Here is a 27,995-nt window from a genome sequence, read left to right as displayed (position 1 = left end):
GGTTGTGTCCCTTCCCTATTGTTGGGGCTTAAGAGATTTTAGAAGTTTGTTTATCAGCACAGTCCTCCCAGCTGCATGGGCCAAGACTGCATAATGCTGGTCGCCATTTTGATCCTCAGAGCTTCTGTATGCGTGCACACGAGAACACACGCACTAAGCTGCTTATGTATGGGGAACGGTGCTCACTGAGACGTTTCTGCAGCTCCAAATTCCCGGTCTTGCAGCAGTGAACGTGTGTGTGTTCCTTCTCGGTCCCTTGTTTACTACCTCTGCAGAGTCTGTTGCAATCCGTAGAGATTAATTAAGAGTAGTGGCTTCTCCGCATATGTCTTTAATATGAGCAAGATGTGGTAAAATATTTCTTAAAGGGCCCATGCTGCTAAAGGCAACATGTGAGGAGCCATTGCCTACTTATGCGGGTATGGTGGATGTAGCCAGGGGGTCCTCTCCATGCCACCCCGGGGCCTAGCATCACATGGCTTGTGGTGGCACTCACCTCCCTCTGGTGGCCCCACCAACCACATGCAAGGTCAGGCTGGAGACTTCACCACAACCTTCAGACAGGATGTTCCCTCAACCTCAGCCAAGAATGTCAGGTTCCAAGTCATCAGTCCATTGTCATTAACTTTGTAAAAACTGCTGGAGAGTTACACGAATAATTCTAAAATAAATCCCTACAGGAGTAAATTTGACAGTTTATTTTGTTGACTCATTACATATTTACATATGATACAATGCTTTTCTTTGAGGTGCCATCCATTTTTACATAAATGATGTACGATACCACTCCTTTAATATGTAATTTATTTGATGCTAATTTACCAGGTCTTTTTCTCCTCATTTTATTGTTACTAGTAAACTGTAACTTTGATTATTTAAAGTAGTGCTACACTATGCAATTACAGGTGAGAGTTGCTCGGACCCTGAGAAATGCAGACCGTACAAGTGACTAGAGGCCATAACAATGGCAGCCAAGCGCTGTACAAGTACATAACGTAACATGAATGTACCCAGCTTTTTGAATGAATTGTAATGCGGTCCCTGGGCCCTAACCGTTATACCTGTGTACATTATTTCATATGTGCTTTTGTCCTCTAAAGGTGATAGGGACTCTGCCCTGGGTCTTAAACTCGGCAGCGTTCTCCACGAATGCCACGCCGGCCGCTTTACCAGCGCCGAATGTACAGATGCAGGCTGCCATCACTCCACAGCTATTGCTGAATGCTCAAGGGCAGGTCATCGCCACCTTAGCCAACAGCGCCTCGCAGCCAGCTACCATCCGAAAACAGACACCCCCCGAATTACTGCTCAAGCCAGAACAGGTAACAGTTCTAGATGCACCACTGTCAACTGACAAGTTAATTTGGGGGCAAACATCTCCATGCCGGCCTTATTGTACTCTAAGCTTTTGGCAACTTTGCATTTCCCACTAGATGTGCTAATGTGCATGGTAAAGGTACTGGTGCTCTCTTTGTGTCTCTCGAGTTCCTGGTCTCAAGAATCGCTTCTGGTACCCAACGTGGTAGCAGAATTCGCAGCCTTTGAACAGCATGCTGCCGAGCGCTTCCACGTCTCTGATACTATTGTCCACAATGGCCCCCTTGGAATGGCACATGCTCCTTTGTTTTTCTATTGACCAATCATGGCATACTGAAGCTTGCCTGTTGGGTGTAACCCCTTCAGGCCCTCAGGTCCTACTCTAGTCAGGGGTACTATGAGTCATTGATATATGGGGCCCAGACAGAGTAGAGGTTGAGAGATGGTTGGTACTAATAACCTTTAAAGCATTACCTGCAGTGGAGAATGATGTGGAAAGTATAAGATGCATGATGGCAGCAATGTGCAAGAAATGGTGGGCTATCATCTTTAATGTAGTAAAATGAGTTGCGAGTGGTCATAAGTTACAAAGAGTAATCAGTTGTTTTTATGGAAATTCTGAAATTGCACGGGATCATAACTTCTAGAAAAATCATCAGTGCTATCATTGCCAATGGTAAAGGCAATGATTATTGCAAGATTGTGGGGTCTGGGAGTGTGTACTCAACTCACCGAAGATTTTTAGGACGTCTGTAAAGACTGGAGGGGGTATCTGTACTTCTGCCCTCTGTATGGGAGAGTAAAGGCACAGAACACCCCAGCCAGGGCTCTCAATTTGGTAGCAATGGACGAGCAGCCATGCATAAGCTTTCAGGAGGTGATCCAGGCTGGTTCGTAAGTACAGTGAATCCCTAAACCCCCACAAAGGAATGTCCACACATTATGTTAGGTGATAACACAGCATGTTTGTACAGAATAAGGTTACTACTGAAATATACACATATAAATAATAACACTTTGTACTTGGAAATACTTATTCAAAGAATGGCAAATATACATTCTATGTGGTACCACACAATACTTAAATTTAGTAATAGATGCACTAACTGCAGACAGTTTAAAATAGGCATGTGACTTCCTAAGTGAGGGGTATCAGCATAGAATAGGGAAGAAATGTAGGTTAGTTGTGAACAGTGGCAGAATGCTTTCTTTAGACTAGATTTACAATTCTGTGTGAAGACCCCCCCCCTCCACCTAGTGGGCAACCTGTAATGGAAAAGTTAGAGAGTAACATATCTTGTCTTTTATAGCCCAGTCCAATCATGTTCAATAACCTTCTGCTTTCTTTTAAAGGTTCTACCAACCCCATATTACCGGAGGGCACCGGCAAACACAATCCAAAACAAATCTGGGACCCCTGGATGACTCCTAAGGCTACAAGAGGCTCTTCCTCGTCACAGTACCTTTGGTGCCTTGGTAGGTGAAGTGGCAGAGTTTCTCGGTTTCACTCGATGATTCCCTACAAGGATGGACTCCCCTTGGATGAAGGAGCCACTGGGATGCTGTCCACGAGAAAAACTGAACCAATGTCTTACAAGTGCAGCAGTTTTACTCTTCGCTGTGCCCTCCGTTGGTCGACGATTTCTCTGACTGTAGCAGTCCTGTGAAGATGAAACTTGCTGTGGGCTCCTTGAAGGCTTGGCAGATGAGAGTAAGACCCCTGGTACTCTTCGATGGCTTCCGGGGATGAGGGGTGCATAGGCCACTTTTGGTGTCCATTTCAGAATATTGCTGTTTTCCGACTTCCTGTTCTTCGGTGCTGCAGCCGCAACACAGGCTTCTGTCGACCTGGACTCGACCACTGGAGTGGCGCTCGGACCTTCACCAAGTCTGGACACTCGGGACATTTTCATTAGCTTCTGGTGATGGGAAACCCACCGACAGACCTTCCTCTGCACTCAGCGACTCTAGGCTCTCTCCAGTGGGAAAAAGTGGTCAGTGATGATGGCAAGGATGTCCCTTGAAATGTTCTTAGGCAGTTTGGAACTTTCGCAGCTCCGGGTGTCTGGCAGCGCTATGCCAGGGTACCCCCTCTTCTGGGTGTTAGACAGGAACGGCTTCCAGCGGTCGTGACCGTGGGTGAAACCAATGGACTTCTTTGACTCGCGATGTCCGGGCACTCCTCTTCAGGACTCATGAAGACCCCTTTTCCGGACAGTAGGCGCACAGGACTGGCTTCCAGGGAACTTCTGATGAAGAGTAGCAGTTTGAACGATGGTCCCTCCTAGCTCAGGGAGAGGTCTCCATTGCAGGTCCTCTCTGGATCACTTCTTGGAATAACACGGCAGCTTTTGGATTACATGAATACATGCAGAAGCAGACTTCTCTTCCAGCTGGGCTTCAAGGAATAGCTTCTTGCTTCAGCTTCTGAACAAAGTGGTACGTGAGAGGTCCCCAGATATACACATCTATTCCCCATTCACTTTGACTTAGCCAGGGTCAGTCAGCCAATCACGCAGAAGGGCATTCATGCAGGCAGGCAGCCAGTCAGGCCATTCATTCCACCCAGACACCCATAACATTGAATGTGGATTGGGGTAAGTACACAGCCTCTCATCACACTACACTGCATTCATGTTAGTTTCAGTCAGGGCTGTGTCTCTCTCTCTCTCTCTCTCTCTCTCTCTCTCTCTCTCTCTCTCTCTCTCTCTCTCTCTCTCTCTCTCTATCTCTCTCTCTCTCTCTCCAGTCACAAAGGTCCCATCCCTAGGGTGTACCCACAACACACATCCTCTGTGAAGACTCCAGTCAGTCTGACAGGTTGCAGCCTCAGAGGCATATATATTTCCACCCGACAGCCAGTCAGGGGGGAGGAACAGAGTCATGGCTCCCAAGGATTTTGTGGAAACAAGGTAAAAGGCAATAGAAACCAAGAGGCCACGGGGACCATCTTTCCTTCTATCAGGAATCCATTGATTCCTATTGCAGGGCCTGGGTGTCCCAAAAATGGGAGACACTCAGAGCCACTTCCAAGGCAGCATATAGCTGCCACCAGCCCATAGCCTGCTCTGTGGGAAAATCACAGGTGTCCAAAACACATATAAGGGATACAAGGGTGTACACCCATGCATGGGTGCCATAAGGGTTTCCCATGGGTGTTGTCCACCAAAAGAAATAATGAAGAGCTGCACTGCCAGAGCTTCAGCTGGACCTCAGTGGCAGAAAACATAGAGAAAACACACACAGAGAATGGCAGGACAAGTACAAGGAGGCCCTGCTCTCCATAAGGCATTTCCAGCATCAGATATGCCCCTCTCCCCAGACTGAGGTTACGACAACTGATCCCCCACGAGATTTGAGATTGTTACCCTCATCCAGACAGTCAACATACCTTCTGGAAAGGCCATCTGCATTGTCATGACTCTTCCCTGGCCTATGCTCAATGGTGAAGTCTTGCCCTTGTAGGCGAATGGACCACCTGAGCAGTTTGGGGTTTTCACCCTTTATCTGCATAAGCCACTTAAAGGGCATATTGCCAGTTTGGACCTTAAGGGCAGACCTTGTAAGGTAAGGTGTAAAATGCCTAAGTGCCCAAATTCTACTAAAACACACCTTTTCAACAGTGGCCCACTTAAGTTCCCTATCCTTGAGTTGCCTTCTGATGAACATAATGGGGTGTTCTCTCCCTTTGTCATCTAACTGAGACAAGACAGCTCCAATTCAAGTGTCATCTGCATCAGTTTGCACAATAAAGAGTTTGCTGTAGTCAGGGTTACACAGGACAGGTGCCCTGCACAGACTTTCATTCAAGCCATCAAAGGCCATTTGACAGTCTTCACTCAATGAACCTTCTTAGGCTCTTTGGGTGATGTCAGTGCTGTTAGAGGGGTAGCTATGGTGCCATAGTCTGCCATGTAGTTTCTGTAGTACCTAGTGAGGCTCAGAAAGCTCTCACCTGGGTTTGCACAAAGGGAGTCTCCCGGTCCTGTACAGCTTGTACTTTACTGGGGAGATGTTGGATTTGACCTTCTCCTACCTCATGACCAAGGTAGGTAACCTTCCCCAGAGCTATCTGGTACTTGGTTGCATTGATAGTGAGGTTGGCCCTTTTCATGGCCTGCAACACCTTATCCAAGTATGCCAAATTCTCTTCCCAGGTGGAACTGTAGACAGCAATGTTATCTAGGTAGGCCACACAGAAGGCCTCCAGCCCACTGAGAGCATGATTGACTAACCTTTGGAAGGTGGCAGGGACAATCTTCAACCCAAAAGGCATACCCCTAAACTGGTAGAGCCCTTCTGGTGTTGAGAAAGATGTTTTCTCCTTGGCCTGGTTAGTCAGAGCGTTCTGCCAATAGCCTGATGTGAGGGCAAAGGTGTTCACAAACCTGGCAGCACCTATCTTGTCCACAGGTTCATCAGCCCTGGGCAATGGGTGTGCATCAGTCTTGGTGACTCCATTGACTCCTCTGTAGTCCACACAGAACCTCCAATCCTTTGTACTTGCCTGGAAACTTGCCTTGGGGACAAGGACCGCTGGGTTGGACCATGGGCTGGTTGAGGGTTCAATAACGCCCAAGTCCAACATTTTTGCGACATCTGCCTGGATGTGATTCTTAACAGTGTCTGACATCCTCTAGCATGTGTTTTTGACAGGTACACTGTCACTAGTGTCAACATCATGCCTACGCCTGGTGTTAGTGAGAACAGAGGGGCATACTGCTGGAGCAAAGCCCTGCAGGTCCTCTGCTTCTCTGGTGTCAGATCTGGAGAGAGTTGCACTCCCTCCACTGAGCCATCCTGAGGGTTGCTATCCAGCAAATCAGGAAGAGGCTCACTCTCATCCTCTTCTTGCTCTGAGGCTCGCAAGAGGCATGAGACCTCTCCTCTCCTGTGGAAAGACTTGGCCTTTTGACATGGAAGAATTGAGGGGCTATCCCATGAACACCCATGTCTACCAGATAGTTGACCTCACATATCTTGGAGATTATCCTGAAGGATCCAGTCCACTTATCTACCAATGCTCGAGTCTTGGTAGGCTCCATCACAAGGATCTCCTGACCAGGAGTCCAATGCACTTGTGAGGCCTTAAGGTCATGCCAGTATTTGTTAAATTCTTGGCTTGCCTTAAGATTTGCTGTTGCCTGGGCCATCATCTGTGCCATCCTCTTTCTGAGGCCTAACCCATAGTCCCACACTTGCTTGGCAGGACCGGGGGTGGTGGCTTCCAAACCTTCTCGTTCTAAGGCAAGGGCCCCCCCTCACTGGATGTCCAAAGAGGAGCTCAAAGGGGCTGAAACCAACACCCTCTTGAGGCACCTGTCTGTAAGCAAACGGCAGGCATGGTAGGAGATCCCATTTCCTCTTTAGGGGCTCTTCCAAAGCACCCAACATGCCCTTGAGAGTCTTGTTAAACCTCTCAACCAGACCATTGTTCTGGGGATGGTAACAAGACCATTGTTCTGGGGATGGTAGGAGGTGGAGAACGTATAAGTTACACCACATTCCTTGCATGTAACAAGACATGGGCCCTCATTCCGAGGTTGGTGGTATGGGGACTTACCGGTCCAGTCCGACCTTGGCGGGACCAGTAAGTCCCCATTTGTAAAGCCATTCCCCATTCCCATTTGAGCCCCCATAGGGCTCAAAGGGAAGAGGGAAGACGTCAATAACGGTACCGCAAATTGCGGTACCATTATTGACCCCGGTATGCCTTTGCGGGTCCCGTCCTTAACGCCTGGTAAAACCAGGCATTAAGGGAAGGACCCGCAAAGGGACCTCAGAATAGGGAGCAAAGGGATTACCGGGGACTGCAGTGGGTGCTGCTGAAACAGCTAGAAGAGAAGGACCCCCTTCACAGAGGTGGTCTTCTTACTCTTCCTCTTAGCATTGGGTTTCCCCTTTGGCTTGGGTAAAATCAGTCAGACCCTGTGTGACCTGTGACCTAGTGACTGCAGCAGCAGTCAGGGGTAACTCATCAGAAATTATCAATATCTCTACTAAATCATTCCCCAACAAAATGGTGGCAGGTACATTGTCCTGAACAACGACAGGAAGCTTTGCTGTCTTGTCTTCAATCTGAATGGTGACTAGGGCTACAGGAGAAAATTTGGGAGGCCCACCAGCTAACCTGGTGGTTCTCAGACGAGCACCTACAAAGTCCTCTGGCCTAAGAAGGGTCCTGTCCACCAGTGTCATGCTAGCCCCAGTGTATTCTGAAACAGAGTTTGGAAGAAAGAAGTGAGTATGAGTGTATGAAAGCTGCTTGGTTGCCAGGTTTGGCAAGACACCTGGCCAGTACCTTAAGAGGTTCAGGGATTATAAGAAGATAGAGAATATGTCTTGGTTTTTTTGGGTGAGTGCTGCACATATAAATATGATGGGATGGGTTGATGGTCACAAAGTCAAGTCTTTTGTTGAATTATCTCATACAATTCTGTGTGAAGATCCACCACCTGGGCAACCTGTAATGGAAAAGTTAGGGAGTAACTAACCATGTCTTTTACAGCCCAATCCAATAATATTCAATAACCTGCTTTCTTTCAAAGGTTCTACTACCTCAAAGTACCTGAGAGGCCAAAGGAGAACAGGATCCAAGAAAAATCTGGGGCCCTTGCACGACTCCTGAGGCTAGAGGATGCTCTTCTTCATCACAGTACCTTTGGCGCCTTGGCAGGCGAAGTGGTAGAGGATGGACCCCCTTTGGAAGTTTGGACCACTGGGATGCTGAGTCCATGAGAATGATGTCTTTCTGAAGTGCAGCAGTTTTACTCTTCGCGGTGTTCTCGTTTGGTCAAAAAATTCTCCTACAATAGAAGTCCTGTGAAGATGAAACTTGCTGTGGGCTCCTTAAAGGCTTGGTAGTTGCCAGTAAGACCCCTGGGACCATTTGATGACTTCTGGCAGCGACGGGTGCATAGGTCACATTTGTTGTCGGGTTTCAGAATATCACGGTTTTCCGACTTTCGGTTCTACGGTGCTGCAGTTGCAGCACAGACCTCTTGACGGCTTCTGGCGACCTGGAGTCGACCACTGGAGTGGACCTCGGACCTTCATCAAGTCTGGACCCTCAGGACATCTTTGTTAGCTTCTGGTGATGGGAAACCCACCAGTGGACGTTCCTCTACACTCAGCGACTCTGGACTCTCTCTGGTGGGAAAAAGTGGTCAGTGGTGATGGAAAGGATGACCCTTGAAATGTTCTTAGGCAGTTTAAAACTTTTGCAGCTCCGGGTGTCCTGCAGCACTATGCCAGGGCACCCCCTCTTCTGAGCGGTAGACAGCAATGGCTTCCAGCGGTCACGAAACGCACCTCCAGACCCTGGGTGACAGCAATGGACTTCTTCGACTCGAGATGTCCGGGCACTCTTCTTCAGGACTCATGAATACCCCCTTCTCCAGATGGCAGGCACACAGGACTGCTTCCAGGGTACATCTGATGAAGAGTAGCAGTTGTACACGATGGTCCCTCGTAGTCCGGGGAGAGGTCTCTTTTGCAGCTCCTCTCTGGATCAGTCCTTGGAAGAACACAGCATTACACGAAGACATGCAGCAGCAGTCTTCTCCTCCAGCAGCGCTTCAAGGAACAGCTTCTTCTTGCTTCAGCTTCGACTTCAGCTTCTGAACAAATTGGCAAGTGAGACGTCTCCAGATATACACATCTGTTCCCCATCCACTCTGGCTGAGCCAGGCGCAGTCAGCCAATCATGCAGAAAGGCATTCATGCCGGCAGGCAGCCAATCAGGCCTACAGGCATTCAGGCCATTCACTCCACCCAGACACCCATAATAAAGAATGTGGATTAGGGTAAGTACCCAGCCTTTCAGCACACTACACTGCATTCATGTCAGTTTCATTCATGACTGTCTCAATCATTGTCTCACACACACAGAAACCAGATAGCCATAACACAGAATGTGAGTTCACTTCAGACTCCATTCACACAGGTCCCACCCCTAGGGTGTACCCACAGCCTCTGGGAAGGCTCCAATCAGTCTGACAGGAGGAAGCCCCAGAGCCATATATGTTATTTCCACCCAACAGCCAGTCAGGGGGAAGGAAAAGAGGCAGGGATCCCCAGGGCTTTAGGGAAACAAGGTAAAAGGCAATAGTAACCAAGAGGCCACAGGGACCACCTCACCTTCTATCAAGAATCCATTGATTCCCATGACACGGCCTGGTTGTACCAAAACTGGAGGACACTCAGAGCCACTGCCAAGTCAGCATGCAGCTGTCATCAGCCCATACCCTGCTCTGTGGGCAACACACAGGTGCACAAAACACACATAAGGGGTAGAAGGGTGTACCCCCATCTATGGGTCCCATAGGGTGTCCCATGTGTGTTGTTCACCAAAAGGAAAACATGAAGAGCTGTACTGCCATAGGTCCAGCTGGACCTCAGTGGCAGAAAACATAGAGAAAACACACTCAGAGAAGTGGTAGGATAAGGACTAGGAAGCCCCCCCATAAGCCATTTCTAGCATCACAACGTCCAAGATGATACGTGGTTCTGAAAAAAGGATTTCCCTTTTCTTGATATCATAATGTAGTACCCTATGGATTGCATTCTGAAGGCGAGTGTGTCCTTGTTGGTTTGGGAATAAAGCCATCAATGTTCTAAACATCCGGTGATTATTCTTTTTCAGTGTTAAGGTCATCGTTAAACCATTTATTAGTAGTTTTATGCAGAGGTTTGAAGATTTTCTCAGTGAGCCGAGCCCGGCTATCTGGAGTGCATATTATTGCCTGGTTGAAGGCCTAGGGTGCCGTTATCTGGAGGAGGAATATGCTGTAGGTTGTTTTCATTTATGATAGCCAGAGAGTAGCTGTCCTAATATATGGGGCCATTTACCTGGCTGTCAAAGTTTACGATGCTCATTTCCATGTCTCTTTGGGTTGCATTGGTTGGCAGGTTTGTCACTGGCAGAATCCATCTAAAGATTAATGCCACCTAGAATCTGGATTCTTGTAGCCTAGTAGTATATTTTAGCTGTGGCCTGGGGTTATGTCATTTTTCAAATAAATAAACTTTTATATGCCTAGGAAGTCAATTTAAAATTCCTCAATAATTTTAAGGCTATTAGCAGCATTTGTTTAGGCTAATCCTGCATTTAAGATGCCCACTATAATACTGTGAGGACGTATGGTTTTGTGAGTGGGTGTTGCTGTCCATTGTGGGAGATGATTTTCTCCAGCTTCTGTGTAGGTTGTGAGGAGTATGGTGATTCCTCCATTACTAGGCACTGGCAATCTGCATGGTGATCAATGAAAATCTCACCTGTTTGTGCCACAATGGATTCGGTGGTGGGGAAAGCAGCAAAGCAGGGTTTTCTAGAAATAGTGCAGTTTTTTTTCTTTTCAGGTTGAATCCAGGATATTTGCGATGGAAGCCCTGTTTAGGCTGCAAGCGGTGTATGATTGGTCAAAGGTATGTCTGAGGTAATCTCCTGAAGATTTGTAAGAAAGCAAGTAAAGGCTGAGAGACTGGCGTGTTTGCTCGAAACATGTTAGTAACATTGTAATAGAGGACAATTGTATTATTTTCTTATTTTTATTTTTTATTTACTTGTTTATAATCAAATTGCGATTTTTACAAGGTCTTGAACAGATCAATACAGATAGTAGAGAGAAGTGATAAAGAGCAAAACGAAAACAAACAGACGATGAAAATAGATGGAGAGACATGAGCAGGTGGAACAAAAGAAGAACGAACAGATCATAGATAGGTCGTGAGAAACATCGATATAGGTTTGCCCAGGGTTTTAAGAGTCTCTGACACACAATCTTAGTCCGGTGAGTTTGGACGTGATTTGATCTTTTTCAAGGCAATTTCAAACAGTTTTGCTATGGCTATCGTCCATTTTGTGTTCTCCCCGGCGATTAGACGGTTCCACCATAATTCCTCTTCTGCGATGGACAGGTCAGCGCATAACAGAGTCAATTACGCTACTCTATCTTGTCTCATCTCGGAGCAGTGCATCAGAAGGTGTCTTAGAGTTTCTGTTTGTTTAGGCGTCTTGCATAGTCTGCACTCATTAATGTTTGTCAGTGGCTAAAATTTCACGAGTAGGGAGGAGGTTCAGGCATGCTCTCATGAAGGTTTTCATCAGCTGTTTGTCTGGAAATTTGGAGCAGTAAGCCACAGGAGTTTTTAGTTTGTTGACGTTTGGTGGCGAATGTTTTAAGAGTTTGTTGGCTTCTGCTTTTTCAAATGTTACAATCCAGTCTCGGCATTCCATTTTGAATTTGACTGTTTGCGGGTTTGCTTTCAGGTCGTCTTCAGTACAGGCTAAGTCACTCAACTTGACCTTTTGGTCCTCTGCCCATACATTTAGTATTTTACAGTGGTGGCTTTTAATTTCTTCAGCGATCATCCTGTATATAGCTAAGCTTTCCGGCAGTAGAGTCTTCCTGTATAATTGTATAGTGCTCTGCTCCACTGTTGTGGCAAGGGACAAAAGACAGAGTTCCCGCCTGAGTGCTGCCATTGAAACAAATTTGGGCAGGTCGAGCACCGATTTCCACAGGTGACCTTCTAATTTAGACCATAGTGAGGCCGCATGTTTAAAGTGGCGTCCGTCCCATATGTTAAGGTCGGCACCACTTTGCCCTTGTAGAAATGGATAACGGGGAGTAAAGAAATACTGCCATATTTCTTATTGATGGCTCTTATTTGGACTGCAAGATTCCTCGTTTTTCCCAAAGGAAATGCTGCATTTTTTGCTCTTTTGCGGAGCCGTCGATTAACACTCCAAGGTGTTTGAAGTAAGGCACCACTTCAATGTTTGCGCTGTCAAGAAACCAGTTTGGGTTGTTTTTATTCTTGGAAGGGTGTTTTCCAGGATCATAATCTTTGTCTTAGATTTGTTAATTTCCAGATTGTTTGCTTCCATATAATGCGCAAGATTTGTTAGCTGGCGCTGGAGACCAATGTGCGTCTGATCTAATAAGATCAGGTCATCAGCGTACAGGATGCGCGATACAGTTACATTGCCTATTTTGGGAGAAAAGGCCCTTATTGTTGTTTCTGAGTCCTTGTAGTCACCCAAGAAGGCGACAAAGAGGGCTGGTGCAAGCGGACATCCCTGCTTTACCCCATGTTCCGAAAGGTATTTAATTTGACAGAAGGCCTTGACGATTCAGGCGGACCCGCAATTTGGTGTGTGTGTGGAGAGCAATCACCGGCTCTAGAATTTCAGAGGGACAATTCCACGCTTTCAATTTACTCCACAAAATGCATCTGTCCACCTTGTCGAATTCCTGAGACAGGTCTACGAAGGCTAGAAAGACTGTCGGAGCACCTTGTTTGATGTTTGATTTTATCATATTCAACAGTAGAATATTCACTGCCATACTTCCATTTTTTTGGAATCCCATTTGGAAGGGCTCTAAGCTCGGTGATGTTCTGGCCCAGTTCTGAAAATGTTTAAGTAGCAGAGTGGCAAATATCTTTCCGATAATTTCTAGCAGAATGATCGGGTGATAATTGGCCGGATCCTCTCTGTTGCCCCGCTTAAAAATTGGGACCACCACTGCTTGCCTCCACGAGCTCGGAATTAACTTTGCTCTCCTAAAGTGAGTGAAAATTGTGCTGATGAAATTGGTCCATTCCTCAATGTGTTGTTTTAAATCAATGTTTGTTAGGCCGTCTGGGCCCGGGGTTCTTGATGTTTTAAGTTTCCTTAATGCTCCTCTCATATCATCTTTGCTTGTTAAATCAATCCAAGATACTTCTGTGTCTGAAGTGAAGGTCGCAGTTTGAGTGGGGGGAGCAGCAAACAAATCTGAGAAGAATTTTACCCACTTGGCTTCTGGAACTGAATTGGAAAGTTGGCTCTCAACTGAGGAATCCAATTTTTTTATTAATGACCAGAAATCACGAGATCTCTTGCCACTGAGTGTCCTTAACATGGCCTCAGTGTTGTTTTGGTAGAGATTGTGTCTGTAGTTTTTTAGCCACGATTTGTAGATCTTTGTTTCTTGGTGACAGTTCGACCAGGCCTTTTCTGTGTTAAGCATCGTGGCAGATATTTTCAGTTTCCTCAGGAGTCTTCTTTTTTCAACCACAGTTTTATCTTGGTGGTGGCTTTCTTTCCTCCTCTCGTCGCCACCTTATACTTCAACAAGAAAAGCAGATAATTAGGTGTAAAGACTGGTAGGGGGTGTTTGTACTTCTGCTCTCTATATGGTAGAGGAGAGGCACAGAAGACCCCAGCCAAGATTCTCTATAAGGTAGCAATGGACGAGCAATCAAGGCCTAGCTTCTCAGGAGGTGATGCAGTCTGGTTCTTAAGTACAGTGTAGTCCCCGAACCCCCACAAAGGAATGTCCACACACTATTACTGAAAACACAGTCTTTATATAATTAATATTGAAAGGTATGTACACGATCAGAATAACGCACTTTGTACTCGGAAGTCAATAATGATAAATATATACAATTCTAAAGTGGTACCACTAATGTTATAGAATCTCATTAAAGTGCATCAACTGTACGGTTAAAATGTCACGCAGATCAATAACGAGTAAACCAGCAATAGAGATAGAAAGGAACGTAAGATAGTTGAAACAATAGGCAGAATGCTGACCCCTACCGCTAGGCACAGTTCTGTGTGGAGATCCCCCCACCTGGGCAACCTGTAAATAAAGATATATAGCACAAGCCCATTCCAAATGTTCAATAGTCTTACTTCTTCCTGTTAAGGTTTTACCCCCCCCAATGTACCTGGTGGAGTAGAGTTCTCCGACGATGCGTCGACCAATCCTTCTTGAGTGCCTCCCTTTCAGGCGGGAGCCACGGATCGTCGAGAGGTGTCGGGGAACTTGGCGTTCGGTGTCGGGGAATCGACGGCCCTTCTTGAGTGCCCTCCTTTTAAGGCAGGAGTCACGGGTCGTCGAACGTCCGACGGTGAACAGGGTGAACTATGGCAGGGAAGTGGCAGCTTCGTTCCTAGCGGTAGTCGTCGACGACAGAGTGTTGGCATCCTGCAAGGAAGAGGCGTGCGGGGCACCTCGGTGACAATAGTTCTGGACCGCAAAGAGATGATGAAGAACTGTGGCCCAGCAAGGGCGTCGAGTCGTCGGCGTCTCTGTGGTCTTTAGGTGGCGGGAAACCCACCGGTGGATGCTCCTCGGCTCGTTGACGGGCGGGCCTTCTCCAGCGGCAGACAAGCGGATGGCGATGCAGACGAGAGCGTCCGATGATCAATGGAAGTTCTTAGGCAAACGGGAGCACGGCGGCTCCGGTCGGCGACGGCGGTCGTCGACAGTGGCGACAGCAGCCCGAGTGCTTCTCCTTCGAGTTCCGCAGCAGTCCCCGTATCGGGTCGGCAGCCTGTCGAAGGTCTGTCTACCAGGGAGCGTTGGCAAAGATCAGCTGTGCACGATGGTCCCTCGTAGCTCGGGAAGAGGGCGCCTTACCAGGTCCTCTCTGGGTCAGTCCTTCGAGGCACAGCAGCTTTCAGATTGTGAAGGAGAGCAGCAGCAATTCTTCTCATCCAGCAGGGCTTCAAGGTCAAGCATCAGTTAATCCAGTTACTCGTTGTAGTGGACTTCAGCTTCTGAACACGATTCCTAGCAGTGAGAGGTCCCCAGATATACTGTTGATCTCCCATTCATTCCGCTGGGTCACACTCAAGCATCCAATCACGACTACGGGCATTCATGCAGGCAGGCAGCCAATCAGGCACACGAGGTATTCAGGCCATTCACTTCTCTCCAGACACTCACAACAAGTTATGTTTATTGGGACAAGTACCGAGCCATTCAACACTCCAAGCTGCATTCATACCGGTTTCGGGCAGGGTTGTCTCAGTCATTGTGTCAACCACCAGATACTAGACACCCACAACACAGAATGCATATTCTTCACACACTCTATTCACCCAGGTCCCACCCACAGGAGGTACCCACAACATACATCACCGGGAAGGCTCCAGCTAGTCTGACTGGGCCTTCACAACAACACCATATATGGCACTTCCATCCAACAGCCAGTCAGGGGGAAGGGACAGAGTCAGGGCTTCCCAGGACTTTGGGAAAACAAGGTAATGGGTAATAGAAAGCAAGAGGCCACCGGGGCCATCTTGTTTTCCATCAGGAATCAACTGATCCCAATGACAGGGCCGGGGTATCCCAAAATGGAGGATACTCCGCGCACCTGTCAAATTCAGCATTGAGCCGCCACCAGCCCATACCCTGCTCTGTGGGCCACCCACAGGTGCCCAAAAACATATGCTAGGGGCACAGGGTTGTACCCCCACCCATGGGTGCCATAAGGGTATCCCACGGGTCCGTTCTCCAAACCAAAAGAAATAGAGCTGCACCGCCAGGAGTCCCACATGAGCTCCTGCGCGGAAAACACGACAGAACACACGATGAAAAGCAGTAAAGGACAAGGATACGGAGGCCCTGTCCCTCCGATGCATTTCCAGCATTACAGTCACCCCCCCCAGACTGAGGTGGAGGGTGCCTAATCTCCCACGGGATAGACACCCTAATCCAGACGGTCAACATACCTTCTGGAAAGGCCATCTGCATTATCGTGACTGTTCCCTGGTCTGTGCTCTATGGTGAAGTCTAGCCCTTGCAGGCTAATGGACCATCTGAGCAGCTTCGGGTTCTCACCCTTCATCTGCATAAGCCACTTTAGGGGCTTATGATCTTTTTGGACCTTGAAGGTATACCCCCTAAGGTAGGGCCTAAAACGTCTAAGGCTCCAAACTATACTAAAACATTCCTTTTCAACAGTAGCCCACCTAAGTTCTCTACCCTTGAGTTGTCTACTGATGAATATGATAGGATGTTCTCTCCCTTTGTCATCTAACTGGGACAAGACAGCTCCAATTCCGGTGTCGCAGGCATCAGTCTAGACGATAAAGGGTCGGCTGTAGTCAGGCGCACACAACATGGGTGGCCAACATAGACTTTCTTTCAAGCCTTTAAAGGCCCTCTGACAGTCTTCAGTCCAATTGACCTTCCTAGGCTGCTTGGGTGAAGTCAGAGCTGTCAGTGGGGCAGCTATGGTTCCATAGTCCACCATGAAATTGTGATAGTACCCAGTGAGACCCAAAAAGGCTCTCACCTGGGTTTGAGTAGTGGGAGTCTCCCAGTCCTGTACATCCTGTACCTTACTGGGGAGAGGTTGGATTTGACCCCCTCCTACCTCATGACCAAGATACGTGACTTTCCCCTGAGCTATCTGGCACTTGGTGACCTTGATAGTGAGGTTAGCCCTTTTTAAGGCCCGCAACACTCTACCCAGATGTGTCAAGTGCTCTTCCCAGGTGGCACTGTAGACGGCAATGTCGTCTAAATAACCCACACAAAAGGCTTCCAGCCCACTGAGAGCATGATTGACCAATCTCTGGAAGGTGGCAGGGGCATTCTTTAACCCAAAAGGCATGACCCTAAACTGGTAGAGTCCCTCTGGGGTGGAGAACGCCGTCTTTTCCTTGGCATGGTCCGTCAGAGCTATTTGCCAATAGCCTGAGGTGAGGTCAAAGGTGCTCACAAATTTGGCAGCACCTATGGTGTCCACGAGCTCATTAGCCCGGGGCAGTGGATGCGCGTCAGTTTTGGTGACGGCATTGACTCCTCTGTAGTCCACACAGAACCTCCAATCCTTGGTACCGGCCTGGGAACTTGCCTTGGGGACAAGGACCCCTGGACTGGACCAGGGACTGGTTGAGGGTTCAATACACCCAGATCCAACATCTTGGCGACCTCAGCCTGGATGTGGTTCTTAACCGTATCTGACATTCGGTAGCTCCTGCTCTTGACAGGCACGCTGTCACCAGTGTCAATCTCGTGCCTACACCACGGTGTAAGGCCTGGCGTCAGCGAATCAGAGAGGCATACTGCTGGAGCAAAGTCCTGCAGGCCCTCTGCTGCTCGGTTGTCAAATCTGGAGAGAGCTGCACCCCCTCCACGGAGCCATCCTGAGGGTTGCTATGCAGCAAATCAGGAAGGGGCTCACTCTCATCCTCTTCTTGCTTTGAAGCCAGCAAGAGACATGAGACTTCTGCTCGGCTGTGGAACGGCTTGAGCCTATTAATATGGAATACCTGAGGGGCTACCCCTGGGATTCCCATGTCAACCAGATAATTGACCTCGCCCATCTTGGAAACTATCCGGAAGGGTCCAGTCCATTTATCTGCCAATGCCCGAGGCTTGGTAGGCTCCATCACAAGGACCTCCTGTCCCGGAGTCCACTCCACTTGCGATGCTTTAAGGTCATGCCAGTATTTGTTCAATTCCTGGCTGGCCTTGAGATTTGCCATTGCTTGTCCCATCATCTGTGTCATCCTCCGTCTGAGGCCTAACACATAGTCCCCCACTTGCTTGGCGGGACCGGGAGGGGCGGCTTCCAAGCCTTTTCTGATCAAGGCGAGGGGCCCCCTCACGGGATGTCCAAAGAGCAACTCAAAGGGGCTGAAACCAACACCCTCTTGAGGTACCTCTCTGTAAGCAAACAGCAGGCTTGGCAGGAGGAGATCCCATTTCCTCCTTAGGGGCTCTTCCAAAGCACCTAGCATGCTCTTGAGAGTTTTATTAAACCTCTAAACCAAACCATTGGTCTGGGGGTGGTAAGGAGTGGAGAACTTGTAGGTTACCCTGCACTCTTTCCACATGGTTTTCATGTAACTAGACATGAAGTTGGATCCTCGGTCAGAGACAACCTCCTTGGGGAATCCAACTCGGGTGAAAATGCCCAGGAGGGCCCGGGCAACCACCTTGGCAGTAACAGTCCGAAGGGGTATAGCCTCAGGGTACCTGGTGGCATGATCTACTAAAACCAGGATGAACCAATGTCCACCTGACGTGGGAGGGTCAAGGGGACCGACGATGTCGATGCCCACCCTCTCAAACGGTGTGCCAACCACTGGCAATGGCTGCAGTGGGGCAATGACACTGCCTCCAGTCTTGCCAGACAACTGACAAGTTGGGCAGGTCCTGCAGTGGGACTCCACTTCTACTCCCATCCGAGGCCAGTAGAAATGGGCAGAGAGCCTCTGCTTAGTCTTCTTGGTACCAAGATGACCAGCCAAGGGCACCTCATGCGCCAACTGCAGTAGGAAGGGCCTGTAAACCTGGGGTACCACCAACCTCTTGAGGGCACCAGATTCAGGCTTAGTGGGCTTACTAACAAGGAGCTCATCCTCCCAATAAATCTGGAAAGTCCTAGGCATTTCGCCTTGTGCCTGGGACAGGGCCTGTTTCCTCAAACCCTCGAGAGAGGGACACTCTCTCTGTCATTTACAGAAGTCTGCCCAGGAGGGTCTCCCTTCAGCTAACAAGCATTGAAGATCGGGATGATCCTCTGGGTTGAGTACCTCTCCCACAGGAGAGTCTTCTGGCTCTTCTCCCACAGGAGTTGAGATGGGGTTTACCACTGGACCCAGCCCGTCCGGAGGATGGATCCCAATGGGTGCTGTAGGAACAGCAAGAAGAGAAGGGGCTCCCTCCACAGAGGTGGCCTTCTGGCTCTTCCTTCGTCGTGCCTTAGGCCGCGCCTTCGGCTCGGGTACCTGACTCACAGCCAGACCCGGTGTCACCTGTGACCTAGTGACCGCAGCAGCAGTCATGGGAAGACCATCCGTGATCAATCCCAACTCGACTAGATCGTTACCTAACAGAATGTTAGCGGGGACGTTGTCCTGTACCAGGACAGGAAGCTTTGCTGTCTTGTCTCTAATTATCAGTGTGACTCGGGCTACAGGCGATAATTTGGAAGGCCCACCAGCTAACCTGGTGGTTCTCAGAGGAGCATCTACATAGTCCTCTGGCTTGAGCAGGGTCCTGCCCACCACTGTCATGCTTGCCCCTGTGTCTCTCAAACCAGTAGAAGGCTGGCCATTCAGGAGGACACTTCTCAAAAATCTATGGGTGTTCTGTGGGATAGTCGCCAGTACTTCTGCGTACTGGTCCCAGGCCCCAAGGGACACTAAGGAAATCTCTACATGGGGTAAGGGTAGGTCAGGCTGACAGCCTGTACTCCGAGTGCCTTACCTTTACACTTGGAGTCACCCCTTTTGTGATCCAGAGCCCCACAGTCCCAACAAGTGCCGGGAGTGCGGGATACGGTACTGGAACCACTGGGAGCCTTCTTTGTAGCAGGTGGACCACTACTCTTATTCCCACCCACAGATGACTTATCCCCACTAGATTTTTGGGTCTTAGGAGAGGAAGGTTTAGGTTTATTCGACTGTGACTGCTTTTGGGACTCCTCAGCTTTCTGAGAGGCCCCCTTTTCTTTGTCCTTGTCCTTCCCACTGGAGTCCTTAGGGGACACCCGGTGGGAGACCCACTTGTCAGCCAACCTAGCCAGCTTAAAGGGATCCAAAATGTTCTAGTCAGCAACATACTGACGCAGCTCCGGTGAACAGGCTTCAGAAAAATGCTCAAAAAACAACAGGTGGGATAATTCAACAAAAGTTTTCACCTTGTAACCGTCAATCCACCCCATCATATTCATGTGCGCAGCACTTACCCAGTCGACCCAAGACACATTCTCTCTTTTCTTAAAATCCCTGAACCTTTTAAGGTATTGGGTAGGTGTCTTGCCAAACTTGGCAATCAAAGCAGATTTCATACACTCATACTGACCCCGTTCTTCCACACTCCGCTTCAGAATACAGTCATATACAGTTTGAGGCACTCTGCTTAGCAAACACTTAGCCCAATCTCTTTTGTCAACATCATGAATTGCACAAGCCATTTCAAACGCTTCAATCCATTGGAGGATATCAGAACCCTCCGAAAACAGGCCAGCCAAATCCTTCATAAATTTAGTGGCTGGGGACCGGACACTCTCACTGGGTTTCGCTGAAGTCTCCACTCAAGCTTTCTCTAGCTGGATTCTCTGACATTCAGTGTCCTTGTCTTTGATTTCAAGATCCCTATTCTTGAGTTCCACTTGTTGCGCCAGCTCCTCTTTCTTAAGCTCAGCATCTATTTCCAACTTGCGATATTCAAAGGCCAACTCAAGTTCCAAGGTATTGCTGGGGTTCGGAACAGAGGCAGCAGGAATGGCGGCGTTCCCAGAAACAGATTCAGTAGAAACCCCAGGGGCAGAGTCCTCATTGGTTGCATTCCCCCCCTCATCAAGAGTTTCACCATCGGTCTGGTAGTCCACCAGGGAAGCTATCAGCTCAGCCCTAGACTTATCCACAAAGTCTAACTCCCTGGCTTCGCAAGCACTCTGGAGAGCCTCTAAGCTCATCCAAGTCAATTTACCATTTGCAATAGACTCCATTGCTTGTAATGCAGTTATTTTGTACACACCCAAACCTTAATCGAATAAAGTGCAGATATTTTGTAAGTGGCACGGTTATACACTGATTCTTAAAAACATAAGCATCCCGCCGCTGCCACCAGTGTAAAGACTGGTAGGGGGTGTCTATACTTCTTCTCTCTATATGGTAGAGGAGAGGCACAGAAGACCCCAGCCAAGATTCTCTATAAGGTAGCAATGGACGAGCAATCAAGGCCTAGCTTCTCAGGAGGTGATGCAGGCTGGTTCTTAAGTACACTGTAGTTCCCGAACCCCCACAAAGGAATGTCCACACACTGTATTACTGAAAACACAGTCTTTATGTAATTAATATTCAAAGGTATGTACACGATCACAATAACGTACTTTGTACTTGGAAGTCAATAATGATAAATATATACAATTCTAAAGTGGTACCACTAATGTTATCGAATCTCATTAAAGTGCATCAACTGTACGGTTAAAATGTCACACAGATCAATAACGAGTAAACCAGCAATAGAGATAGAAAGGAACGTAAGATGGTTGAAACAATAGGCAGAATGCTGACCCCTACCGCTAGGCACAGTTCTGTGTGGAGATCCCCCCACCTGGGCAACCTGTAAATAAAGATATATAGCACAAGCCCAGTCCAAATGTTCAATAGTCTTACTTCTTCCTGTTAAGGTTTTACCCCCCCAATGTACCTGGTGGAGTAGAGTTCTCCGACGATGCGTCGACCGATCCTTCTTGAGTGCCTCCCTTTCAGGCGGGAGCCACGGATCGTCGAGAGGTGTCGGGGAACTTGGCGTTCGGTGTCGGGGAATCGACGGCCCTTCTTGAGTGCCCTCCTTTTAAGGCAGGAGTCACGGGTCATCGAACGTCCGACGGTGAACATGGTGAACTATGGCAGGGAAGTGGCAGCTTCATTCCTAGCGGTAGTCGTCGACGACAGAGCGTTGGCATCCTGCAAGGAAGAGGCGTGGGGGGCACCTCGGTGACAATAGTTCTGGACCACAAAGAGATGATGAAGAACTGTGGCCCAGCAAGGGCGTCGAGTCGTCGGCGTCTCTGTGGTCTTTAGGTGGCGGGAAACCCACCGGTGGATGCTCCTCGGCGCGTCGACGGGCGGGCCTGCTCCAGCGGGAGACAAGCGGATGGCGATGCAGACGAGAGCGTCCGATGATCAATGGAAGTTCTTAGGCAAACGGGAGCACGGCGGCTCCGGTCGGCGACGGCGGTCGTCGACAGTGGCGGACAGCAGCCCGAGTGCTTCTCCTTCGAGGTCCGCAGCAGTCCCCGTATCGGGTCGGCAGCCTGTCGAAGGTCTGTCTACCAGGGAGCGTTGGCAAAGATCAGCTGTGCACGATGGTCCCTCGTAGCTCGGGAAGAGGGCGCCTTACCAGGTCCTCTCTGGGTCAGTCCTTCGAGGCACAGCAGCTTTCAGATTGTGAAGGAGAGCAGCAGCAATTCTTCTCGTCCAGCAGGGCTTCAAGGTCAAGCATCAGTTAATCCAGTTACTCGTTGTAGTGGACTTCAGCTTCTGAACACGATTCCTAGCAGTGAGAGGTCCCCAGATATACTGTTGATCTCCCATTCATTCCGCTGGGTCACACTCAAGCATCCAATCACGACTACGGGCATTCATGCAGGCAGGCAGCCAATCAGGCACACGAGGTATTCAGGCCATTCACTTCTCTCCAGACACTCACAACAAGTTATGTTTATTGGGACAAGTACCGAGCCATTCAACACTCCAAGCTGCATTCATACCGGTTTCGGGCAGGGTTGTCTCAGTCATTGTGTCAACCACCAGATACTAGACACCCACAACACAGAATGCATATTCGTCACACACTCTATTCACCCAGGTCCCACCCACAGGAGGTACCCACAACATACATCACCGGGAAGGCTCCAGCTAGTCTGACTGGGCCTTCACAACAACACCATATATGGCACTTCCATCCAACAGCCAGTCAGGGGGAAGGGACAGAGTCAGGGCTTCCCAGGACTTTGGGAAAACAAGGTAAAGGGTAATAGAAAGCAAGAGGCCACCGGGGCCATCTTGTTTTCCATCAGGAATCAACTGATCCCAATGGCAGGGCCGGGGTATCCCAAAATGGAGGATACTCCGCGCACCTGTCAAATTCAGCATTGAGCTGCCACCAGCCCATACCCTGCTCTGTGGGCCACCCACAGGTGCCCAAAAACATATGCTAGGGGCACAGGGTTGTACCCCCACCCATGGGTGCCATAAGGGTACCCCACGGGTCCGTTCACCAAACCAAAAGAAAGAGAGCTGCACCGCCAGGAGTCCCACATGAGCTCCTGCGCGGAAAACACGACAGAACACACGATGAAAAGCAGTAAAGGACAAGGATATGGAGGCCCTGTCCCTCCGATGCATTTCCAGCATTACAGTCACCCCCCCCAGACTGAGGTGGAGGGTGCCTAATCTCCCACGGGATAGACACCCTCATCCAGACGGTCAACATACCTTCTGGAAAGGCCATCTGCATTATCGTGACTCTTCCCTGGTCTGTGCTCTATGGTGAAGTCTAGCCCTTGCAGGCTAATGGACCACCTGAGCAGCTTCGGGTTCTCACCCTTCATCTGCATAAGCCACTTTAGGGGTTTATGATATTTTTGGACCTTGAAGGTAGACCCCCTAAGGTAGGGCCTAAAACGCCTAAGGCTCCAAACTATACTAAAACATTCCTTTTCAACAGTAACCCACCTAAGTTCTCTACCCTTGAGTTGTCTACTGATGAATATGATAGGATGTTCTCTCCCTTTGTCATCTAACTGGGACAAGACAGCTCCAATTCCGGTGTCGCAGGCATCCGTCTGGACGATAAAGGGTCGGCTTTAGTCAGGCGCACACAACACGGGTGGCCAACATAGACTTTCTTTCAAGCCTTTAAAGGCCCTCTGACAGTCTTCAGTCCAATTGACCTTCCTAGGCTGCTTGGGTGAAGTCAGAGCTGTCAGTGGGGCAGCTATGGTTCCATAGTCCACCATGAAATTGCGATAGTACCCAGTGAGACCCAAAAAGGCTCTCACCTGGGTTTGAGTAGTGGGAGTCTCCCAGTCCTGTACATCCTGTACCTTACTGGGGAGAGGTTGGATTTGACCCCCTCCTACCTCATGACCAAGATACGTGACTTTCCCCTGAGCTATCTGGCACTTGGTGACCTTGATAGTGAGGTTAGCCCTTTTTAAGGCCCGCAACACTCTACCCAGATGTGTCAAGTGCTCTTCGCAGGTGGCACTGTAGACGGCAATGTCGTCTAAATAAGCCACACAAAAGGCTTCCAGCCCACTGAGAGCATGATTGACCAATCTCTGGAAGGTGGCAGGGGCATTCTTTAACCCAAAAGGCATGACCCTAAACTGGTAGAGTCCCTCTGGGGTGGAGAACGCCGTCTTTTCCTTGGCATGGTCCGTCAGAGCTATATGCCAATAGCCTGAGGTGAGGTCAAAGGTGCTCACAAATTTGGCAGCACCTATGGTGTCCACGAGCTCATTAGCCCGGGGCAGTGGATGCGCGTCAGTTTTGGTGACGGCATTGACTCACCAGTGTCAATCTCGTGCTTACACCACGGTGTAAGGCCTGGCTTCAGCGAATCAGAGAGGCATACTGCTGGAGCAAAGTCCTGCAGGCCCTCTAGTGCTCGGTTGTCAAATCTGGAGAGAGCTGCACCGCCTCCACAGAGCCATTCTGAGGGTTGCAATGCAGCAAATCAGGAAGGGGCTCACGCTCATCCTCTTCTTGCTCTGAAGCCAGCAAGAGACATGAGACTTCTGCTCGCCTGTGGAACGGCTTGAGCCTATTAATATGGAATACCTGAGGGGCTATCCCTGGGATTCCCATGTCAACCAGATAATTGACCTCGCCCATCTTGGAAACTATCCGGAAGGGTCCAGTCCATTTATCTGCCAATGCCAGAGGCTTGGTAGGCTCCATCACAAGGACCTCCTGTCCCGGAGTCCACTCCACTTGCGATGCTTTAAGGTCATGCCAGTATTTGTTCAATTCCTGGCTGGCCTTGAGATTTGCCATTGCTTGTCCCATCATCTGTGTCATCCTCCGTCTGAGGCCTAACACATAGTCCCCCACTTGCTTGGCGGGACCGGGAGGGGCGGCTTCCAAGCCTTTTCTGATCAAGGCGAGGGGCCCCCTCACGGGATGTCCAAAGAGCAACTCAAAGGGGCTGAAACCAACACACTCTTGAGGTACCTCTCGGTAAGCAAACAGCAGGCATGGCAGGAGGAGATCCCATTTCCTCCTTAGGGGCTCTTCCAAAGCACCTAGCATGCTCTTGAGAGTTTTATTAAACCTCTAAACCAAACCATTGGTCTGGGGGTGGTAAGGAGTGGAGAACTTGTAGGTTACCCTGCACTCTTTCCACATGGTTTTCATGTAACTAGACATGAAGTTGGATCCTCGGTCAGAGACAACCTCCTTGGGGAATCCAACTCGGGTGAAAATGCCCAGGGGGGCCCGGGCAACCACCTTGGCAGTAACAGTCCGAAGGGGTATAGCCTCAGGGTACCTGGTGGCATGATCTACTAAAACCAGGATGAACCAATGTCCACCTGACGTGGGAGGGTCAAGGGGACCGACGATGTCGATGCCCACCCTCTCAAACGGTGTGCCAACCACTGGCAATGGCTGCAGTGGGGCAATGACACTGCCTCCAGTCTTGCCAGACAACTGACAAGTTGGGCAGGTCCTGCAGTGGGAGTCCACTTCTACTCCCATCCGAGGCCAGTAAAAAATGGGCAGAGAGCCTCTGCTTAGTCTTCTTGGTACCAAGATGACCAGCCAAGGGCACCTCATGCGCCAACTGCAGTAGGAAGGGCCTGTAAACCTGGGGTACCACCAACCTCTTGAGGGCACCAGGTTCAGGCTTAGTGGGCTCACTAACAAGGAGCTCACCCTCCCAATAAATCTGGAAAGTCCTAGGCATTTCGCCTTGTGCCTGGGACAGGGCCTGTTTCCTCAAACCCTCGAGAGAGGGACACTCTCTCTGTCATTTACAGAAGTCTGCCCAGGAGGGTCTCCCTTCAGCTAACAAGCATTGAAGATCGGGATGATCCTCCGGGTTGAGTACCTCTCCCACAGGAGAGTCTTCTGGCTCTTCTCCCACAGGAGTTGAGACGGGGTTTACCACTGGACCCAGCCCGTCCGGAGGATGGATCCCAATGGGTGCTGTAGGAACAGCAGGAAGAGAAGGGGCTCCCTCCACAGAGGTGGCCTTCTGGCTCTTCCTTCGTCGTGCCTTAGGCCGCGCCTTCGGCTCGGGTACCTGACTCACAGCCAGACCCGGTGTCACCTGTGACCTAGTGACCGCAGCAGCAGTCATGGGAAGACCATCCGTGATCAATCCCAACTCGACTAGATCGTTACCTAACAGAATGTTAGCGGGGACGTTGTCCTGTACCAGGACAGGAAGCTTTGCTGTCTTGTCTCTAATTATCAGTGTGACTCGGGCTACAGGCGATAATTTGGAAGGCCCACCAGCTAACCTGGTGGTTCTCAGAGGAGCATCTACATAGTCCTCTGGCTTGAGCAGGGTCCTGCCCACCACTGTCATGCTTGCCCCTGTGTCTCTCAAACCAGTAGAAGGCTGGCCATTCAGGAGGACACTTCTCAAAAATCTACGGGTGTTCTGTGGGATAGTCGCCAGTACTTCTGCGTACTGGTCCCAGGCCCCAAGGGACACTAAGGAAATCTCTACATGGGGTAAGGGTAGGTCAGGCTGACAGCCTGTACTCCGAGTGCCTTACCTTTACACTTGGAGTCATCCCTTTTGTGATCCAGAGCCCCACAGTCCCAACAAGTGCCGGGAGTGCGGGATACGGTACTGGAACCACTGGGAGCCTTCTTTGCAGCAGGTGGACCACTACTCTTATTCCCACCCACAGATGACTTATCCCCACTAGATTTTTGGGTCTTAGGAGAGGAAGGTTTAGGTTTATTCGACTGTGACTGCTTTTGGGACTCGTCAGCTTTCTGAGAGGCCCCCTTTTCTTTGTCCTTGTCCTTCCCACTGGAGTCCTTAGGGGACACCCGGTGGGAGACCCACTTGTCAGCCAACCTAGCCAGCTTAAAGGGATCCAAAATGTTCTAGTCAGCAACATACTGACGCAGCTCCGGTGAACAGGCTTCAGAAAAATGCTCAAAAAACAACAGGTGGGATAATTCAACAAAAGTTTTCACCTTGTAACCGTCAATCCACCCCATCATATTCATGTGCACAGCACTTACCCAGTCGACCCAAGACACATTCTCTCTTTTCTTAAAATCCCTGAACCTTTTAAGGTATTGGGTAGGTGTCTTGCCAAACTTGGCAATCAAAGCAGATTTCATACACTCATACTGACCCCGTTCTTCCACACTCCGCTTCAGAATACAGTCATATACAGTTTGAGGCACTCTGCTTAGCAAACACTTAGCCCAATCTCTTTTGTCAACATCATGAATTGCACAAGCCATTTCAAACGCTTCAATCCATTGGAGGATATCAGAACCCTCCGAAAACAGGCCAGCCAAATCCTTCATAAATTTAGTGGCTGGGGACCTGACACTCTCACTGGGTTTGCAAATTAACAAGGGGGGTCCTGGGAGTCTCTCTGCCAGACATTAGTCCTGGTTGCGAGAGACTTACCCAGAGTCTTTAGCTCACTATCTTTCACAGAGAAGAAATATCCTAAACATATCAGTCTTTGTCCTGCCCTGGGGCAGTCCAGCACCGAAATGCTAGGCAATTCTCCTCTGAACAAGAGTACCAACAGCATCCCCAGACACGTGTTTCGGTCTGGTTGGACCTCATCAGTAGGGAGGAGCTGTGCCTCTCTAAGAATAGTGAGCAAGGGGTCCACGTCTGGGTTTCGCTGAAGTCTCCACTCAAGCTTTCTCTAGCTGGATTCTCTGACATTCAGTGTCCTTGTCTTTGATTTCAAGATCCCTATTCTTGAGTTCCACTTGTTGCGCCAGCTCCTCTTTCTTAAGCTCAGCATCTATTTCCAACTTGCGATATTCAAAGGCCAATTTCATCCTTAATAACTCAAGTTCCAAGGTATTGCTGGGGTTCGTAACAGAGGCAGCAGGAATGGTGGCGTTCCCAGAAACAGATTCAGTAGAAACCCCAGGGGCAGAGTCCTCATTGGTTGCATTCCCCCCCTCATCAAGAGTTTCACCATCGGTCTGGTAGTCCACCAGGGCAGCTATCAGCTCAGCCCTAGACTTATCCACAAAGTCTAACTCCCTGGCTTCGCAAGCCCTCTGGAGAGCCTCTAAGCTCATCCAAGTCAATTTACCATTTGCAATAGACTCCATTGCTTGTAATGCAGTTATTTTGTACACACCCAAACCTTAATCGAATAAAGTGCAGATATTTTGTAAGTGGCACGGTTAT

The 27,995-nt window shown here is 49.3% G+C and overlaps 1 protein-coding gene across 3 annotated transcripts in view; it reads left to right on the top strand.

Annotated features, from left to right (window-relative positions):
• Window positions 1–27,995, top strand: part of POU6F1 (POU class 6 homeobox 1) — a 532,900-nt gene that overhangs the window by 314,381 nt on the left and 190,524 nt on the right. For all 3 annotated transcript variants that reach the window (XM_069653382.1, XM_069653381.1, XM_069653384.1), the window contains one exon: window positions 1,101–1,322. In XM_069653382.1, the coding sequence (XP_069509483.1) occupies window positions 1,101–1,322 (222 nt within the window). The remainder of the gene's footprint in view (window positions 1–1,100; window positions 1,323–27,995) is intronic.

Source organism: Ambystoma mexicanum, chromosome 3q (assembly GCF_040938575.1).
Source record: "Ambystoma mexicanum isolate Mex_15411 chromosome 3q, UKY_AmexF1_1, whole genome shotgun sequence".
NCBI classification, from domain to species: Eukaryota; Metazoa; Chordata; class Amphibia; order Caudata; family Ambystomatidae; genus Ambystoma; species Ambystoma mexicanum.
Note: the sequence above shows the minus strand (reverse complement) of the source record. Positions and strands in the feature narration are given on the sequence as shown.